General features: G+C 44.0%; 1 protein-coding gene across 1 annotated transcript in view; it reads right to left on the reverse strand.

The window, feature by feature from the left end:
* The window catches only part of LOC143288305 (uncharacterized), a 29,227-nt gene extending 13,740 nt beyond the window's left edge, over nt 1-15,487 (reverse strand). Inside the window, exons 1-12 of the mRNA XM_076596660.1 lie at nt 14,988-15,487; nt 12,926-12,989; nt 10,606-10,723; nt 9,324-9,410; nt 8,703-8,802; nt 7,946-8,061; nt 7,163-7,306; nt 6,733-6,890; nt 4,153-4,282; nt 3,085-3,177; nt 2,610-2,669; nt 2,022-2,101 (exon numbers count right to left, since the gene is read on the reverse strand). Coding sequence (XP_076452775.1) covers nt 2,022-2,101; nt 2,610-2,669; nt 3,085-3,177; nt 4,153-4,282; nt 6,733-6,890; nt 7,163-7,306; nt 7,946-8,061; nt 8,703-8,802; nt 9,324-9,410; nt 10,606-10,723; nt 12,926-12,989; nt 14,988-15,309 — 1,472 coding nt within the window. The 5' untranslated portion in view covers nt 15,310-15,487. The remainder of the gene's footprint in view (nt 1-2,021; nt 2,102-2,609; nt 2,670-3,084; nt 3,178-4,152; nt 4,283-6,732; nt 6,891-7,162; nt 7,307-7,945; nt 8,062-8,702; nt 8,803-9,323; nt 9,411-10,605; nt 10,724-12,925; nt 12,990-14,987) is intronic.
* Nucleotides 15,488-20,719: the final 5,232 nt, after the last annotated feature.

The following is a 20,719-nucleotide window of genomic DNA, read 5'->3' on the forward strand; positions in this document are numbered from 1 at the left end:
GACTGCATCAAGTCCTACAGATGTTTTCTTTTTAGGGAGGGATACTAATGCTTCTTTAACCTCGTTGAGCGTGAGTGGAGCATTGATGTACTGACTATTATCAGGACATGGATCTGTATAATCACTTTTGCTCTCTTCTTCGGTTCTGTGTATTCTGTTTTTAAGTGAGAGACCTTCCAATCGCATAGACTCCGAGAACATTTCTACAAATGTTTCTGCCTTCTCTACATTGGACGGGAAATCTTTGTCTTTTATCTTAATAGGACAAGATGGCAAATTTATACCTTCTTTCATTTCATTAAATTTTTTCCATACCTTTTTAGTATCTTTATGATCAGAAATCTCCCTATTACAGAAGGAAGACCAATATTGTCTTTTTGCCTGTGCAATGACCATGTTGCTATGATGATTTGCCTTTTTCTTTTCAATAAGATTCTCTGGTGATTTGTTGCTCAGATAAGTAATAAATTTAGATTTTTTATTATCTACTGCTGCTTCGCAGGCTGGTGTCCACCAAATATTTCCCGAATGCTTGCTTGATTTAAGTGAATTGTATTTTGGAATTGATATGTCGGCAGCTTGTAAAATGGTGTCAGTAAAGAATGAATAAAATGTATCTATATCCGTGGTGTTTATGAACTCTGTGTTATAGCTAGCAAGCATACTTTCGAATTTCTCCCAGTTAGCATCTTTATATTTATATCTTGGAACTTTGTCTTTTTGAAATTCTGTAGGTCTTTGAGTTACATTAAAAGTCATGATGATCGGTAAGTGATCACTTCCCAGTGTATCTTTATATGTCGTCCATTTACATTCTGGATACAACGTAGGGGATATGAAAGACAGATCTATAGCAGATGCCCTGTGAGTGACAATATCAGGGATTCTGGTAACGCTGCCATCATTTAAAAGGCTCAAGGAGGAATCAACAATATTTTCTACAAAGCGGTTACAAGTAACTGATACACAATCTTTGTCCCAAAAAGGAGAATGGGCGTTAAAATCTCCCCCAATCAACCATTTTTCATTATCCTGAATATTATGTAACCATTCCGTGTTTACTTCGTTTGGGCCTCTCGGTAAATACACAGATACGACACGTAGAGTAAGATGATCACTGAACCTAATACGTGCCGCGCATGAATGAAAATCTGGAGTAGTGTTAGGTGCTGGTGGAGAGCATACGGTGTACTCTATTCCTTCTTGAATATATAGTGCGGCACTGATTTTTGTGGCAGCATCTACATTCTGGTGCACAGGTGGGTAATAATAACCTGGAAGCTTGGGTAATTTATTCTTCTTAACATTAAGTGATTGTAATATAAGTGCTTGGTAGTTATTATTTGCCAAATGTTGGATAAGATATGGTAAATTTGTGTGTGTGTGTGTGTGTGTGTGTGTGTGTGTGTGTGTGTGTGTGTGTGTGTGTGTATTTTTAGGGGGGAGGGAGAAGAAATATGGGGAGGGGACGAAGAGGAACATGTTTTGAGGTATGACTGACATAATTACCGATCTTGTAATTTGTAAGCTATTACCTGCAAGCACCTGGTCGATCACTCTGTTGTGCCAGGCCTCTCAAGGCCTGACAAAGCGCGTTGGGTTACGCTGCTGGTCAGGCATCTGCTTGGCAGATGTGGTGTAGCGTATATGGATTTGTCCGAACGCAGTGACGCCTCCTGGAGCTACTGAAACTGAAACTGAAAGAAAAGTCTCGCAATAAGGACGGCAATAGTAGTAGTAGTAGCACCAGCAGCAGCAGCAGCAGCAGTCATAACAACAACGATTTGTCATCACAATAATAGTAGACCTATACCCAGGAGCAAAGGAAGAATGGTGATGATAGGCATGATGCTGATGATATTTTTCAGTCATTGCTACTCTGTATCTACTCTTCCTCCTCCTCCTCACTATTCATGCTGCTGCTGCTGCTGCTGCTTCTACGGGTTTTTTTTTTCTTTTCTTTTCCTTTCTCTTCTGTTAAACCTGGTCCTGTGATTTATGTGACTAATACTAAAGCTTACCTCAGCCTCTGCTCCAGACGTGAGGGGTTTGTTGTCATTTGACTCTGCAGTTTAGCTGCGTAGCTTTTAATGCTGTCCATCTGCAAACAGGCAGGTTTGCAACAGAGAATTGTATTCCCATGGGGGTCTATATTGTCACACAATTCAAGAACAAATCAAAGACAGATTCGCTGCTCGAAAGATCTATCTGTTCCAGAATTTATCGAGTTTGCTAAAACAGAGACAGCCTGTATATCAAATTAATCAAGCACCAAGACTGTGTCCCCCTAGCCACTTAAAGAAATAACCAAGTGACTGCACTAATTTAAAACGATCAGGAGAGATTCACTGCATTTAAAATCAACGTGACTTAATTCAACTTTGTTTGGAAAACCCAGCATGAATTGTGTGAATGCGCTGATTCCTGCACGAGTTGGGCCTGTTGGAATTCAACAGATCCTATTTTTGTGTGCATTGTCCGTAGGCCTTCAGAATGGTTTGAACGTACTCACTATTTCTCCCCCTCACTCCCCCCCCCACCCCCCACCCATCTCTCTGCTTTGATGAATGGACAGACAACTAGACGTGCCATAGGAGACTCAGGCCCACCTGTTCCATGTGACGCTGTGTGAGGCGGTCTTTGGCTTCCTGGTGTGCCAGCTCTTTTTCCTGAACACACGGTCACAACAACATCTTTTCTATATCGTGTTCAGTCTGTCCACCAAAAGATGATCACATGCCATTTCCAAGCGGAACTTGTTCGCATATTCACGCACACACATACACGCACGCAGTGGCGACGGAGCGCGCGCGCGCACACACACACACACCGAATAGCCACCACCACGACTACCACCACATCCACTCCACAGGCCCCATCATACCACAAAACTGAACGGAAAGGGAAAAGAGTGATGTATCACATAACTCGTCCAATTAGTGACGATGACAACGACGATGAAGATGATGATGACATCGACGACGGTTATGATAACAAAATTGAACTGACAAACAACTCACACCAGTCGGACACCATCACTTCAGTCAGACACTAACTATTGACCTTGTCCATCCACTGACGTACCCTGACTTGCCGCGACCAGTCCTGCTCAGCGTCAGCGATGGTCTTCCTCAGGCCACTCACCCTCCGCTGTAGCTCCGCCATAGTCTCTGCTGCCTGAAGCACACACACACACACACAGATAGAAAGGCACACACACAGAGGCGCGCGCGCGCGCGTGCGCACACACACACACACACATCATCATCATCATCATCATCATGTACACACACACACACACACACACACACACACACACAGCATCGTTACCGACGATCTTCATTTTCTGCTGTTTGTGATGTGTTAGACCTAAAATTTCATAGTAAAGGAATGTGATATGTTGTCTGTGTCAGGTACAAAAAAGTGAGTTCTGCTAACAGCTTGACGTATGGCGGGTTAATTAGAGTTGATATTTTTTTCTCATCTCCGAGTCGACAGATGTGTAGACTTGCTAATGTCCTAATTGCCTTCGTGTGTAAACACGGAAAGATCAAATGCGCACTTCAAAGATCCCATAATCGGCGGATTATGGAAACAAGAATATACCCAGCATGCACACCCCCGACCCCGAAAACGGAGTATGGCTACCGCCATGGCGTGATAAAAACAGTCACCCACGTAGCAGCCCACTCGTACATACGAGTTAGCGTGTGAGTTGTGGCCAACGAATATAACAGAAGAAGGAGGAGAGAATGCAACAGAAGAAAATGAAGAAGGAGAAGGAGGAGAAGAAAGAACAGGAGAGAGTTAGCGTATGAGTTGTGGCCCATGCGACAGAAGAAGAAGGAGGAGGAGGAGAGAGTTAGCGTGTGAGTTGTGGCCCATGCAACAGAAGAAGAAGGAGGAGGAGGAGAGAGTTGGCGTGTGAGTTGTGGCCCATGCAACAGAAGAAGAAGGAGGAGGGGGAGGAAGGGGAGAGAGTTAGCGTGTGAGTTGTGGCCCATGCAACAGAAGAAGGAGGAGGAGGAGGAGAGAGTTGGCGTGTGAGTTGCGGCCCATGCAACAGAAGAAGAAGGAGGAGGAGGGGGAGGAAGAAGAGGAGGGGGTGGAAGAGGAGGAGAGACGATGAAGAAAGGAAATTCTGCACTCCACCTTGGCAGCAGCGGTGCTGTGTTGCCGTGTGAGGAGATCCAGATAGACGTCAGCATCTGAGCTCAGGGCCCTGGTCTTCCTGTCCAGGCTCTTCAGCCTCCTCCGCTGCTTCTTCTGCAGGTGCCCGTGCCTGGCACAACCCGCTTGGGGCTTCATCTCTCTCTCTCTCTCTCTCTCTCTCTCCCTCTGTATGTCTCTGTGTCTGTCTGTCTGTCTGTCAGCCTCTCCCTCTCTCTCTCTCGCTCTATCTACCCTCCCCCCTCTCTCTCTGTCACTCTGTCTGTCTGTCTGTCTGTCTCTATCTGTGTGTGTGTGTGTGTGTGTGTGTGTGTGTGTGTGCGTGTGCATGTGTGTAAATGTTAGTTGGTGCATGCATGCATGCGTGTATGTGTGCATGTGTGTGTTTGTACCCTTATTTCCAAGACCAATTCATCCAAAAACAACCATCATCTTATTAATGTCAACAACTTCACAAGTGGATAAACTTATACACTTTAATGACAGCAGTTTTACCTTGTGGCTGTCGATACGAATGGAAAATTTGTGTGTGCGCGCGCGCGCGCGCGCGCGCGCGTGTGTGTGTGTGTGTGTGTGTGTGTGTGTGTGTGTGTGTGTGTGTGTGTGTGAATGCGAATTTATCTTTCCACCTGACTTGTCTCAATATTGATACGTGAGGTCTTGAATTAGTCTCGACGGGCGCAATAGCCGAGTGGTTAAAGCGTTGGACTGTCAATCTGAGGGTCCCGGGTTCGAATCACGGTGACGGCGCCTGGTGGGTAAAGGGTGGGGATTTTTACGATCTCCCAGGTCAACATATGTGCAGACCTGCTAGTGCCTGAATCCCCTTCGTGTGTATATGCAAGCAGAAGATCAAATACGCACGTTAAAGATCCTGTAATCCATGTCAGCGTTCGGTGGGTTATGGAAACAAGAACATACCCAGCATGCACACCCCCGAAAACGGAGTATGGCTGCCTACATGGCGGGGTAAAAACGGTCATACACGTAAAAGCCCACTCGTGTACATACGAGTGAACGCAGAAGAAGAAGAAGAAGAATTAGTCTCATTTACTCGTTCACTCACTCACTCACTCACTCACTCACTCTGTGTATGCGAGTCTATCTATCCACCAGTCTTGTGTCGTTATTAGAAGCCGACACGAGATCCTCAATTATCCAGAACGGAAAATACCTCTTGTGGACAAAACCACAGATTTATTCTTAAAATACAGTTATCGTATCCGTTTTTGAACCAACCCAATTCATCTTCGTCGTTTGTAACCTTCATCATCAACGTTTTTATCAGCATAACCATCATGGGGATAATAATATCTTCAATGTAGTCTTAAATAAACAACAACAACAAAATGCAAGTATTTCTTTCTGATAAGTCTGGTTCAATAATCCGTATCACTGTCAACGTTATTGTCGTCGACGTTATCCGGATAATCAAATGTTATCATTAGATCTTCGTCATTCTTAGTCATTTTTTTGTAATTCATCGTTATCGTCGTTATCACAATCATCATAATTTTAAGAACACCGTTGTCATCGTAATCGCCCTGTTCACATGTCAATCACCCTCGCTACCACAACTACCACCATTATTACCGCCATTATAGTCATCACCATCATTTCTGTCGTCACCTGCACCATCCACAACCACCACCACCACTGAAACCACCATTGTCATCATCATAAAAATGATCATCATCGTCCTTGTCCTCCACTTCACAACTTAATCACCATCTTCACTTTCCACCACAACTACAGTCCTCATCATCATCGTCATCACCATCACCATCACCATCGTTGTCGTCCCCTTCACATCTTTAATCACCATCATCACCGTCCACCACAACCACCACCATTATCATCATCATCATTTTCATCATCATCTTCATCGTTGTCGTCCCCTTCACATCACCATCCACCACCACCACCACTTCCACCGTTATCATCATAATAATCGTTACCTTTGTTGTTTCCTTCACATCTTAGTCACCACCACCACTACTACCACCATTATCATCATCATTATCGTCGTCGTCGTCGTTGTTTCCTTCACATATTAGTCACCATCCAGCTGGCCACCACCGCCACCACTACTGCCACCGTTATTATCATTATCATCATCATCATCGTTGTCTTCCCCTTCACATCTTAATCACCGTCCACAATTCATAAATGCTGCCACCACCACCACCACCACTATCATTATCATCATCAAAATTGTTGTCATCCAAACCGCATCTTAACTCACTCAGTACGGCCAGTCCTCTCTTCTCCTCTTCACAGACCCTTCGGATGTCCAGTGGGTGTCTGAATGACCCAGCCTTTAGCTTCCGTCGTCAGAATTGTGGTATTCTTTGTCAACATTCACGTCTTCAGTATAAGAGCCTTCCGCTTGCAATATTTTGATGATGGTAATTGAGGTCAAACGCTGTTAACGTCGTCTCTTTCGCCGTTCGTATGGAAAGAGTTAATACACGTCATCACCGTCCACCACCACCACCACCACCACCACAACCATCGTCGTATCGGCCATGACAAATCTCCAGTGACCTAAAGCACACCTACCGACGCCGCAGAGTGTGGAGCCGAGCGGCCAGGCTGACCAGCTGTGGCTGCTGCACGTGCTGCTTGTGGTGCTGCAGCTGCGAGCACAGGGACTGCGCGTGGTCCGCCTGCCCCGTCAGGTCCTCCGTCTGCCTCTCCAGGCTTTCCACCCGCACCCTCTGGTCTCACACACACACAGACACACACACACACACACACACACACACACACACACACACACACGAACACACACACACACACACACACACACACATATGTGTATTACTCATCGTACTAAGTATGTATCTACATTTGACATGAACACGCAGCGAGAGGTAGGGAGTAGGGGTGTGAAGACAGACAGGCAGGCAACGAGACGAGATTGTGATAAGGGACAGAAGACGAAAAATCAAAGACACAGAGAACTCTTCAAAGCCCTGGACCTACGTACAGACTCGTCAGCTTTGAGCGCATAGTCGTCCTCCAGTCTCTGTAGCCGTGTGCTGGTGTCCTGGATCAGCTGCCCCAGTTCTTCGGCGTGTTCTGTCTCTAGCTGCCTCCTCTCCTCCATGAAGCTCTCCTCCAGGTCTTCAATCTGTACAGAGAGAAGGAAGGAACGAAATGGAAGGAATAATGTAAAGAAAAAAATATGGCTGTAAGGAAGAAAGAAATGAAGGACGGAAGGAATGGAGGAAGGAAGGAAGGAAGGAATGACAGAAGAAAAAAGGGAGGAAGCAAGGAATAAAAAAAACGGAAGGAAGGAGAGAAAGGAGGAGGAAGGAAGGGCGAAAGAAGGAAGGAAAGAAGTGAGCAAGGAAGGAGGGAAGGAAAGAAGGGAGGGAGGAAGGAAAGAAGGAAGGGGGAAAGAAGGACGAAAGAAGGAAGTAAAGAAAGGAGGAAGGAAGGAAGGAAAGAAGGAAGGGAGGAAGGAAGGAGACAGAGACAGAGTAACAGAGACAGAGATCAACACACTGTGACAGAGTAACAGAGACAGAGATCAACACACTGTGACAGAGTAACAGAGACAGAGATCAACACACGGAGACAGAGTAACAGAGACAGAGATCAACACACTGTGACAGAGTAACAGAGACAGAGATCAACACACTGTGACAGAGTAACAGAGACAGAGATCAACACATGGAGACAGAGTAACAGAGACACGAATACTAAAAACTAACACGCACGTATGCACAGACACACAAGGAATCGACATGGTCAGAAAGACCAGTACCATTTGTTCAAAGACGCTTCGTTGATTGTCAGTGCTGCTACTGTCCCCTTGGAGTTCCAGAATCTGTCTGTCCTTGCTCTGTTGTACCCAGTCAAGGTTCGTCGACAGTGTTTGAACTGAAAACATAGCATAGACTCATTATCACAGGCTTCAGAGTCATGTCGTTTCTCAGCTCCTGCTGTCTATCAAAACGAAACCCTCGTACACATTGTGACATATGTCTTGGTGAATGAATTATTATGTATCTGTATAATTTGGGTTGAAATGTGCGGAATACCTAGATTGTCTGATTTTGAAAATTGCACAATTACATTACTTCTTTACTGATGATAAGGTGGTGAGCATGACAGTACACACTAATTCCTTCATCAACATATTTGGGGAAAAAAATGCGGTTTGAAAAAATCAGTATCAGTTAAGCCTAAAGGCTTAACGTATATTTCAAACAGAAGTGATGTCGTTCTTGTGGTTATGAGTAGAAAAAACAACAACAAAAAACAAGCAAACAAACAACATAAAAACTAAAAAGAAAGAAAAATAATGGGTATCACAATAAGATTCTTTCGTGAATTTTTTTCCTCTCTCTCTTTCTCTAACACACACACACACACACACACACACACACACACACGCACGCACGCACGCACCCGCATGCACGCACACACATACACAGGCAGACACACACACACACGCACGCACGCACACACACACACACACACACACACACACACACACACACACACACACACACACATACCTTTCTTTTCCAGTTTTCTTACTGTTGCCTCCATTGTGTGTATTCTGTTCAGCTGGTCACTTTTTACATTCTCTACCTCCCGGTTCTTTTGGGCCCATATCTGTGCAGACGCACGTGAGATAATCAAACATAATAAATATCAGTATATCTGCTTTTTGTTTTGCTTTTTGGTTGTTGTTTTGTGTTGTTCCTTGAATTATATCCACAGAGATCAGTCCGAAACGAAGTTTTTGTTGTTGTTTTGCACTGATCTCTTTCACAAGGTAAAGAAATATCACACTCCCACATGGTTAGTATGGATTTGTACTGCTGGAACTTAAACACCCCAGTCACGTTCTTCACCGTGAAGTAAAACACGAAATGTGTGGTATTTGGGAAAAGAACCTCAGTGGCGATAATCGCCTATATGCGGAGAAAAAAATACTAAGATTAAGTGTATGTATATACATAAAACAAAAACTGCATCTTTCGTATTTTTATACATTGTATTGTGAAGATCCAGCAGGTATGCTACTCAATATGCCTGTGCGTAAAATCTTTTTTTAATTTATCGCTTAAAAAGATATTTTACGAACCATGTAAGCAGCACTTTGACTAAAATTCAAAAAAGACTTTGTGTACCTTTTGAAGTTGATCCTCCTGGTCCTGTTTCAAGCGTTCTATTTTCTCTTGGTACTTTGCTTCGGTCTGGTGGATGTGGTTAGCCATCTACACAAACCACAGACATCGGAAACAGACATTTCAACGAACACGAGCTGAAACTCAACGTGGCTACCGACACAAAAGACCACGAAAAACAACACTTGACTACACTGACATTGCGCCACACATAAAAAAAAGGAAAATACAACGAAAACATGAACAAAACTATGCAGTGCAACTCCGCGCACCAAACAAAAGACAACGAAAATATACAAGACAACATTGTGAAAGTTCCTGGCAAAACAAAACACTGTGTCATTTTATACGGCAACACATGTTGTAACAAAACGAAAGATAAGGAAGACAGTTTTATGTATCGAAACAGCAAATATCCATGACAAAACATGGGGTAATGAAGATAGCTCAATGCACGGCGACACTAAAATGTCGTGACATGGCAAGGAATAACGAAAATTTAACGTGACTACGATTTGTCTTCACTAAAAAGGGAGACAACGAAAACTAGCATGACAACACTGGTTCACACACACACACACACACACACACACACACACACACACACACACACACACACACACACACACAGAGTGACAGAGACACAGATCGACAGACCGAGACAGTGACAGAGACAGAGATCCACACATGGAGACAGAGTAACAGAGATCCACACACTGTGACAGAGTAACAGAGACAGAGATCAACACATGGAGACAGAGTAACAGAGACAGAGATCCACACATGGAGACAGAGTAACAGAGACAGAGATCCACACACGGAGACAGAGTAACAGAGACAGAGATCCACACATGGAGACAGAGTAACAGAGACAGAGATCAACACATGGAGACAGAGTAACAGAGACAGAGATCCACACACTGTGACAGAGTAACAGAGACAGAGATCCACACACTGTGACAGAGTAACAGAGACAGAGATCAACACACTGTGACAGAGTAACAGAGACAGAGATCAACACATGGAGACAGAGTAACAGAGACAGAGATCAACACACTGTGACAGAGTGACAGAGACAGAGATCCACACATGGAGACAGAGTAACAGAGACAGAGATCCACACACGGAGACAGAGTAACAGAGACAGAGATCCACACACTGTGACAGAGTGACAGAGACAGAGATCCACACATGGAGACAGAGTAACAGAGACAGGAAAACACACACACACACACACACACACACACACACACACACACACACACACACTCACACACACACTGACTGTGTGTGAATGCAGAGAACTAAGCCCTCCGTGGTCTGGCACTGTGTGGAACGGGTCCTGAAGGCTGCCAGCCTCCAACATCCTCAGCAGCTTCCCACAGTACACGTTGCGCTTTTTCCTGAACAGGGAAAGAGACCAGTGTGTTCCTCGATCAGCCCATCAGTTAAGGACCCATCATCGATCATTTCTTGCTCTTTCAACAAACCAGGTTTTTGTAGTCAGTCAGTCAGTGACTGATCAGTCAGTTTAGCAATCAGGAGTGCTTGACCAGATTTATGGAGGAGAGTGCACACACACACACACACACACACACACACACACCACACACACACACACACGGACACAGTAACACGCGCGCGCATGCACACACACACACACACACACACACACACACACATACACAAACATGCTCGCTAATGCACGCACGCACGTACACACACATATATACACGCGCGCGCGCGCAATACAGACACACACTGCAAGAATGAGATCGACACTGACCGAGAGAGGCAGACAGACAGACAGACAGACAGACAGAGACAAACAAACAAACAAATGAACAAACAAACAGACAGTAAGATACAAAAAAGAGAGTTTGCACATTCGATTGTGCTCACCAGAAAAGCAATCCCTCCCAATCACAAGCTTTTGTTTCATTAACGGCAGACCAGACGCACAGAGATTTTTTTTTTACTGGAAGTGGAACCCCCAAGAGCTAAAGCAAATAAATCCTCACTCTATGCGCGCCAGACGTTCTAACTGCCCGTAGAGAAACTCCATCCGAGCACAAACTGCCATAAACCTTTTTCTTGTGCTGTAAAATGTAGCACGTCCATTATCGGCAGACCGAAGGATTGCACTTAGGGGAATATACAGGTCTTCAAGGACAAGGGACGAACCACATGAAGCGTAGCCGGGTGCCTCTGTCCACCCTTTTCTGTTAACGGGTGGATGGTTCAGTAAAAGAAACACACGCGTACAAACACTCTATCAATCTACCCCGGGTGGTTAATCGAAGTACCAACAACAAAGCGGAGCAAGTCAGTCAGGGAGAAAAGAAAGTTTTTGTTCATCTGACTTACCCGCAAAACAACCTGGTTCAGTCGTTCTGGGTGTGTTTTGTAACAAGCCTGATGAAGAGCCCTCAGAGTGAAACAAATGTTGCTTTATCAGTGCCTATACACTCTAAAGACCTCTCAGTGCTACACACGATATATAACAACTTTTAGACATGTGCGGTGGCCGAAAAGTTCAGAACGCTGGATTCTCGACCGAGTTTCCTGAGTTCGATTCCCGGTTCCGGCACACCTGCTGGGTGAAAGGTGAAGGTTTTGTACGATCTCCCAGGTCAACATAACTATGAGCAGACTTGCTCGTGCCTGATTCGTTTGTATATGCATGCAGAAGATCAAATACGCTCGTTAAGGATCCTGTAATTCATGTCAGCTTTTGGTGGGCTATGGAAACAAGAACACACCCAGCATGCACTCTCACGGAAACGGAGTGTGGATGCCTATCCTAGAACTGGATGATCATTCTTTGGAGGATTTAGATTTCTTCTCTCTTGTACTTGTATTCTATCCACACAAAACACAAATCACTCAGCATCATCTCAGCAGAATCGTTTTGGGTGTACTTTAAAAAAAAAAAAAAAAAAAAATATATATATATATATATATATATATATATATATATATATATATATGAGTGCACCGGGCAGAAAAAAATACACATAACATAATGATGCTTAAAAGGACAGAAATACATATTTGATTTCAGTTTTAGGTTGGCACGCACATGCTTCCAACTACACGTTGAAGGTTTCACAACCAAACAAAATATTACCTTTTTCTTGGTATTCTTCTACAAATGTTAGCTTATCTTAATTTAAGGCGGAATACTAAAACAGAAAGAGAGGCCACATCACGTTTCTTTCATGGACATGTGTTGCGGTCATGTCATTTTGAGCACTACTCGGATTTTCCCTACAGTTTGAAGACAGTCGACAACAACATAAAATTAAACAAAATAAAATAAAATTAAAATAATGTATTTTACATTAATGTACTTTTTAACACTTTCTTTCTCTTTTGTTCCCCGTTTGCAACCCATAGGCGAATGAAATTATTCCGAGTGCACATAAAATGGTGTGCACTTTCTTTGAAATACATTGCTGTAACCCGAAAAAAAATGTCGACTGTTAATTTAAAATGCAAATTGTGTGTGTGTGTTCCTATGTACCGTTTAACTTTGTCTAGTAGAAGAAAGGAAGGTGGCAGAAGACTGAATACAAGTAAGCATGGCCATGGCCGATACTCACTTCTCTGCAGCTAAAGCGCGGGAGGATCGCAACTTTCTGATCCACGCCGCACATTTCCGACGGTCTGAAAAGAAACAGAATTCAAACATGAATCTCTCAAATAAGGTATTTACTTTCGCGTTTCAAGTATTTTACTGATATACTGACAGACTGAGAGTAAAACTGGGCTACTATCTTTTATTAGTCATGTGCTTTGCCAAAGTTAGAAGGAGTTTCGTCCGTCATCCCTTTATTAACCCAGTTTGAATAGTTGGCTGGCTGGTTATTTAACTAGTTATTGGTTTGTCATTTCGTTGCTTTCTTGGTCGGTCGGCTAGTTGATCTCTTGATGGTTGATCGCCGGTTGGATGTCGCTTATCAGCTTGCTTGTTTTGATGACTGCTTGTTGAAACATATGGGGGTTTGTGGGGTTTTTTTTATTGTGTCTTTTCTTTTTTTAATTTCGTTTTAGTGTGTGTGTGTGTGTGTGTGTGTGTGTGTGTGTGTGTGTGTGTGTGTGTGTGAAAGCAAAAGGACGTTTGCTGCGAATTATACTGAGGGGAACGTACAAACAAAAACGACTTTAATTACGTTTGATTGTTGACGTCAGAGTCAATGTTCATAAATAGACTTATCGAGACAGAAAGACAGGTAGAGACAGACAGCGCAAAAGAGGACAGTCTTCAATTTAAACTGGCAGAAAGACAAACAGTGTACACAGATTAGGAAACGAATGCTGGCCACGGCAGTAAATCAACGTTCGGTTAATATAATTTCATCACTGCAAAGAAACCATCTCTCTCTCTCTCTCTCTCTCTCTCTCTCTCTCTCTCTCTCTGTGTGTGTGTGTGTGTGTGTGTGTGTGTGTGTGTGTGTCTGTCTGTCTCTCTGTCTCTCTGTCACACACACACACACACGCAGACACGCAAAGAGAGACAGAGAGAAAGAGATAGACAAATACACCTTCAGAGACATAGAGACGTGGAGAGAGAGAGAGAGAGAGAGAGAGAGAGAGAGAGAGAGAGAGAGAGAGAGAGAATAAAAAGATGATTAAATCTCATTTTCTCAGTATGGGTAATCGGGAAAGCAAGAAAGAGGGAGGGGCTGGGGGGGGAGGAGGGGAGAGAGACAGACGGACAGAAACCTAGACACAGACACACTCTCAAGTCATACAAATGGGGGGTCGGGTGGGGTCTGAGTGGGGGGGGAAGGGGGGGGGCGGGTTGGAGCACACACACACACACACACACACACACACACACAATTGTCAAAGAGAGAAAAATGCCCCCACTCCTTGCTTCGGCCTTTCACGTACAAACACCTTCACGTTTTCCTCCAGTTCCAGTCTTATCAGTAGTCCTTCACCCCACTGTATGGGGGAAGGCATGAGCCCTCTCTACATTGTCCGTCACACGGTTTTGAAGCTGAAGGTCCTAATCTGGTCACTTCTGGTGGACTTCAGGAATGAACAGATTGAACAATGAGTGACCACACAGACAATTCAATCCACATTATCTGTGGGGGTTAAGGGTCGAATGAGTGAGCAAACATACAGTTTGGTCCCTTTATTTTTTCATCTGTGTGATACCAGGACAGAGAGGAGTGTTTGAACATAGTATGCCTAATCTAAGCCTTGGCAAAACAAGAGTTCTTTTTCGTGGCTCTGATAAAACGAGCTATATTCTTGGGGCGTGAAAGAATTTATATAAGTATTTGCCAGGTGGATAATGGTAATATTAATGAGACAGGGTTCAAAACTTTCCAGTTAACCTTCACTAGTGTGTTTGAGGGGAAAAAAACCCAACAAACAGAAGACCAGTGAGTGCGTGCGCCCGCGCATGTGTGGTTCTAGTTCTGTGTATGTGTGTGTGCGCGCGACTCTTTTCCAATGCGTGCAAATTCTTTTACCTTTGGCAATCATTTGGTGGGAGGATGAGTGAGTGGGAAAGGTTATGGATTTTGATTAAGCTGAATTAAAGTTATTTCAGAAAATCCACACAAACAAACAAACACACACACAAACACACACACACACACTCACACACACACACACACACACACACACACACACACTTGTACAGACCTGATATCTGAGACAGTTTCAGCACGTGAGCCTTAACAGCTGTGATCATCCTGTCAAAGTCTTCATCCAGCTTCAGTGCGTCCTTTCCTCCAGCCTGCCAGCACTCCGCTTCACCCTCCCGCTCCTGTTGAGTCTCCTCCTCCTCCTCCCCCTTCCCCTCACAATCCAAACTACTGATCTCTGAAAATGTTTCAGGGCTGTCGATAAGCCCTGGCTGAAGTTCACCGTTTCGTTTGGTGTTCTTCTCTTTCTTTCCAAGCATTGATTTTCTGTTCTGACCCTGGGACTCTTGGTTGTTGAAAGCCTGAAACCGTTGTGGCATTGCTGTTTTACTTTGCAGGTGAAACGAATGGTTGTCAGCATTAAGCAGTTCCTTACCGTCTCCAAGGTCTGGAAGAGGTGTGTTTCGCCATGCTCTCTCAAGAAGCAGTTGATCTGAGTCACCATCTAATGTGGGAAGCTTCTTGAAAGAACGAGTGCTTTTTGTCGTTCTGGGGCTTGGTGAGTAGATTTTCAGATCATCACGTGTTGTGTCTTTGTTTGCAAAACCAACAGAGTGACGTTGTGCTTTCTGGCTTTTTGTCGGCAGCTGAGATGTTGTGGGTTTAAGTTGCTGAGCAGGTGTTTGTCTCTGTCCCCTCTGGCAGACTCCTGTCCGTGAACTGCCCGCTTGCTGGATTCCTGTTGGTGATGTTGCTGACAGAGAGGTGCTTGTTGCTCTTGCTTTTGACGTTGTTGTTGAGGTTGGTGATGGTGGACCTCTACGTGATCATGAACACATCCTTTCTCATCGTTTTGCATGTCCCTCTCTTTCCATACCCGGTGCGTGTGGTGCACTTCTTGGATACGTGGCTTATTTGGAACTGGTTGTTGCTCCTGTAACATTTCCTCCTGCTGTCCATCGCGACGTTGATGCTGCCGTGTGTGATGTTGGTGTTGTCGCTCAAGCTTTGTGGAAAGGCAGACACATAATTGTTGCAGCTCAGACATTGTGTTCGTTAAATCATTTGGGTCTGCATCACTGAGAGACAGGGCCTGATGATACTGCTTCAACATTCGGATCATTTTCCTCAGCCGTCTTCTGCCGATTGTCTGTTGTTCAAGACGGTGTGAGCTTGAAGAAGACATCAGATAGCTCATCAGAACGCTGCTGCGGTCATCACTTTCACTACCATCCTCTGACATGGATAGAAGAGATCCACATGACGAAATAGAACATGGTGAGAGTTCACGCTGATTCAACATGTCGTTGCGACATCGACTGGACACATGTTCATCTCGGGAACGTCTTCCATTTAATAGCGAAGACTTATGCCCACTATCATTGTTGCCTAATTCTGGGACAGAGGCTGAAGTCATCCCTGTGTTTACCGCTGGAGCTAACACCCCGGACATTTCTGTGCCAGAGGGGTGTGAAGAGCAGTTACAATGTGTTGCAGAAAGTGACAAGTCGCGTTCATCAGATGATCCACTCAGCCTTGAAGAAGAATTCATTTCTGTATTTCCAGCACTCGGATAAACTTGGTCTTCCAGCTGCTGCTGCTGCTGATACTGTACATTACAGCGGCCTGTGGGAACCACATTTTCAACAGCACGGTGATCTGATTTGTGGCCATCATCAGCCATCCCATGCTTCATCTGACAGTGTTGTAAATGACTGGTGAACTCACTGCAACTTGATGGCTGCTTTCCGCCTTGCTGTCTATCAGAATCCTTTTGTTTCATGGGTCCTCCAGCGAAGGTAACTGGTTCTGCAGACCTGGACTGTGTACATGGATCATTGTGCGAAGTTCTTACAAAATTAGTTTCCAGATTCTGTGCCTGTGCTAGTTTCAGTTTGCCACACAGCATACACTGTGTTTCATCACTGGTTTGCCTGTGGGCATGCAGCATTTGATCATCCTGCTCCTCTTGTTCTTGAACATCGGATGACGTCTGATCATTTGAAGTCGCAACATCCAGTTCAATTGTTGTTAAGACACATCTTTCTGGAAGTGTTTCTCCGTTGATAATAGTTTCTCCTTCACAGAGTGGGACTCTGTTTCCTTGCTGCAATTTTTGGGTTGGTATGGCGATTGTCTGGAATCCAGAATACGGTCTGTTGGTATCAATCCTGATAGCAATGGGTCTTACAGTCACCGTGTTGCAGACTTCTGTGGTAAACCTTTGATTTCTACACGAGACATCTGCACGTTGTGTCACTTCTTCTTCCAGGCTGCACAAAGAACTGGTTTCATCATTGTCCATGGCAGATTCTGCATTTAACAGGATAATGCTTTCTGACCCATAGAGAGGTCCCTGGGTGTTCGCTTTCTTCTTTTGAGGCGATGAGTTATGTTTTAATACAGGAGAAGATATCCTCATCATTTCTGACGGACCACCTGAAACTGGGCTGTTGTTTCGTCGTGACACTGGCCTCCCGTTTTCAGTTGGTGTGCACAGTCTGCTCACGTTGTGGGGTGAATTTGACATGCTTCTGGGGCCCGGGGATGAAGAGGGTCTAACTTCACGTGCCGGTTTCTTGGAGCTAATGGTTGAGGTGACCTCCTTCAGTTTCCTTAACAACTGTGGACTTCTGGCAGCCAAGCGAGGAGACAAATGGTCGATTTCAGTGATGGGATTATGATATTTTACCATTTCAGGGCTTTCACTTCTTGCATCTTCTTCTTCTTTTGCTCTTGTGCCTTTTGATGATTCATTGTTGCTACTCGTACTCATCATGTCCTTTTCATAAAATTTGTCTCCTTTTCCCCCCTGTTGCGAAGAGTTGGGATCTGTTGTCCTCGGTAAATGATTATCTTTTTGTCCAGTGAAATGACTTTCGTCACCAGAAAGCTTCTGTAACGATATCCCATCATGAATTGGCTTCTCTTTTCCCTTCTGACGATTAGAGACAGAAACACTGCTGACACAGCCATCACTAACACCAGTGTGATCTGAAGATGCCTCCAAAGCCTCAAGTGCATCAAAACTGCTCCCATCCTCATCAGTGACTGTCAGTTTAGGAGTGGTCAAACTTCTGGGTTCGAGCGTTTGAACTTCGTTTTCTACAGTGCTACACACTGGGCCATTCGCACTGAGTATTGGCCTTTCTAAAGACTCTGCTTTTGTTTCATCAACATCTGATTGCATATTTGAAGATGGCGTTTGACATGTCACTGCCCAGACCCTTGGAGAAAGAGACCTAGGTCGCCGTGTCCTCTGTGGGCTTTGTGCATCTCCCTGGTCAAGTTGTCTGATATTGTCAGTGCTGCCTTGCAGTGATCTAGCCAGTCTGGCCAAATCTTTAGGGTTTTTAGACCAGATCGACATAGTCAGTTTTAATGGTGTGGGTTGTGGCGAACAGTTTATGAGCAACAGTGTCGATGACAAGACGCGATAACGTCTGCAGATGTAATACTCATACAACAGACATTCTTCGTTTGGATAGTAAGATGACTGTCATTTCGAGGTTTTCAATGAGCATTGCATCCTTACTCAGTCAGAGTGAACATGTCACTTTAAATTCTTTCTTTCTTTGTATGAGCATCATTGCTGCATACATTTTCCGTGCAATGAATTCACTCTATTCCAGATCAATTCAGAAAAGTAAACAAACGTTATTCTAAATGCTAATCTCGAAAGAATTCGAAGACACACTTTGTATCTTGTAGCCCTCCATGTGCCTGACCGACCATCAACAATTTCATTGTGTGTACTGTGTGCTTCGCGTCTTTACCGTGTCTGTCTGCAGTCACGGTGCTTGACAGCAAGAGGTATCACAGAAGTCAAGAAACACACATGAAAACGCATACTCCGGATGGACACGGTCAGTGTAGCATGAGCAAGTTTTCCGAGATTTCTATGCCAGTATTACCAGTTGTCGAGAAAATGTCGACATAATTCGCTTGGTTATCCACGATTGTTCCCTCTCATGTTGATCTAACACCAAGTAGAAAATCATGGAGAAAAACACAACTGTTTGTCCTCCTCACATTTCAAAACCGTCTGTGGCACTGTGCAGAATCAACGCAATCACTCAATATTTCACCACTTACTGTGACGTATGTCACACGATCCCTAGTACACATCGGTTCTAGATATGTTATATATAATATTCATCTGTATTGATAAAAAGAACGATTTGTCTTCAATGTTCTCCATATTTTCAATAGTCGTAAAATCACCAAAATGAAGAAGAAAAATAATAATAAAGTAGTTTAGTTCTACCCAAGTGAATCGAATCCCTTGCATTACAACCGCACAGTAAGAAAGGTCACGCACTCACAGTTATCAGTGGGTTTTATCATCGCGGGAGAATGATGACCAGAGTGATAAGTGTTCCAGTCTGCGGGTTGACATGTCAGCCAAGTGCAGGCACACACGCACAACCCACTGCAGTCGGTCCGTGGCCCCTTAACTGACAACGTGACGTGTGTGGCCAAGTGAGGCGCTCAGAATGGCAGTCTCACACGGCAGCACCGCTGATAGAGACAATCAGAAATCATTGGTCCACAGGAACCGGTGTCGCGTCACGGGCTACCCCCTCTGACATCAGACTTACCCTCCGGCTGTGTTTTTTTTTTTTCAGGAGTCCAATCTCACCACTGAGCCGTAACTAACAAACTAAGCAACTAACTAAATCAATACATAAGTAAATATTTATTTATCTATTTATTCATTCATTTATTCATGTATTTATCTATCTATTAATCTTAGTTATTTATCCATTTATTTATTTATGTTCATAGCTCTGTCAGTGACATAAATGTTTTTCATACTATGTAAACCAGCCACTTCTGCCTCTCCCTTTCCTGTTGCCTCGTCTTCTAAAATCCAAAGAAATCCAGGTATGGTGTAGGCCTTTGTGATTTGATGTTGCTTCAATCAGTAGAACACCTCAGTTCACCCCAGCAATCTCTCAGAATACGTTCAACGACAATTTGGCGGACAGCATAGAATTTTCACTTGGACCAAACATTTCATAATCCTCTGTGTCGATCTTATCATTCTGACTCGGTGTGTGTGTGTGTGTGTGTGTGTGTGTGTGTGTGTGTGTGTGTGTGTGTGTGTGTGTGTGTGTATCTGCTCAGTGTAGGTGGTTTTGGTATTGAACAAACAAAATTAATCTCAAGAGAATGAGGGGGGATGGAGAGTAGGAGAAAGGGACAAAGAGACGAGAGAGAGAGAGAGAGAGAGAGAGAGAGAGAGAGAGAGAGAGAGAGAGAGAGAGAGTCTGTACGTGTTTACCGTTAATCTTCCGCCCCAGTAGATTTCTTTCAATAATCCACGGTAATCCTTTGTATCAATCTCTTCTGTCAAACTCGTTTTCCAATTACCTTGTTGATGTGATCGCTCGTTTTCCCATTAACCGCCGGCAACATGAGGGCCAGCCTTCGGACTGCTGTGATACTTAGCAGAGAAGGAAATAACGTTGTTTACACAAAGAGGCCTGGAGACACGAACAACAAGCCGAGAGCAAAACAGGGGACATTCACGGTTCAGTATCCGGCGTCAGTATTTTTTTTTTTTTTTTTTTTTTTAATCAGTCGAAGAGAAACCGTAGTGATAAAAGGTTAATAACAAAAACGTCTAAATTTTTTTTTTTTTTAATCAGAAAAAGACTGAATCATCTATGTAAAATTTGAATCAAGTTTAAAATGCTTGCTTCATTCTTATTGGTATTGTTGAACTCTTTTTTTTCCTTCTTAGTCTTTGTTATTTGTGTCTTTTATTATTTTTGTTTGTTTTTG

Source organism: Babylonia areolata, chromosome 1, assembly GCF_041734735.1.
Source record: "Babylonia areolata isolate BAREFJ2019XMU chromosome 1, ASM4173473v1, whole genome shotgun sequence".
In the NCBI taxonomy this organism is placed as follows: Eukaryota; Metazoa; Mollusca; class Gastropoda; order Neogastropoda; family Buccinidae; genus Babylonia; species Babylonia areolata.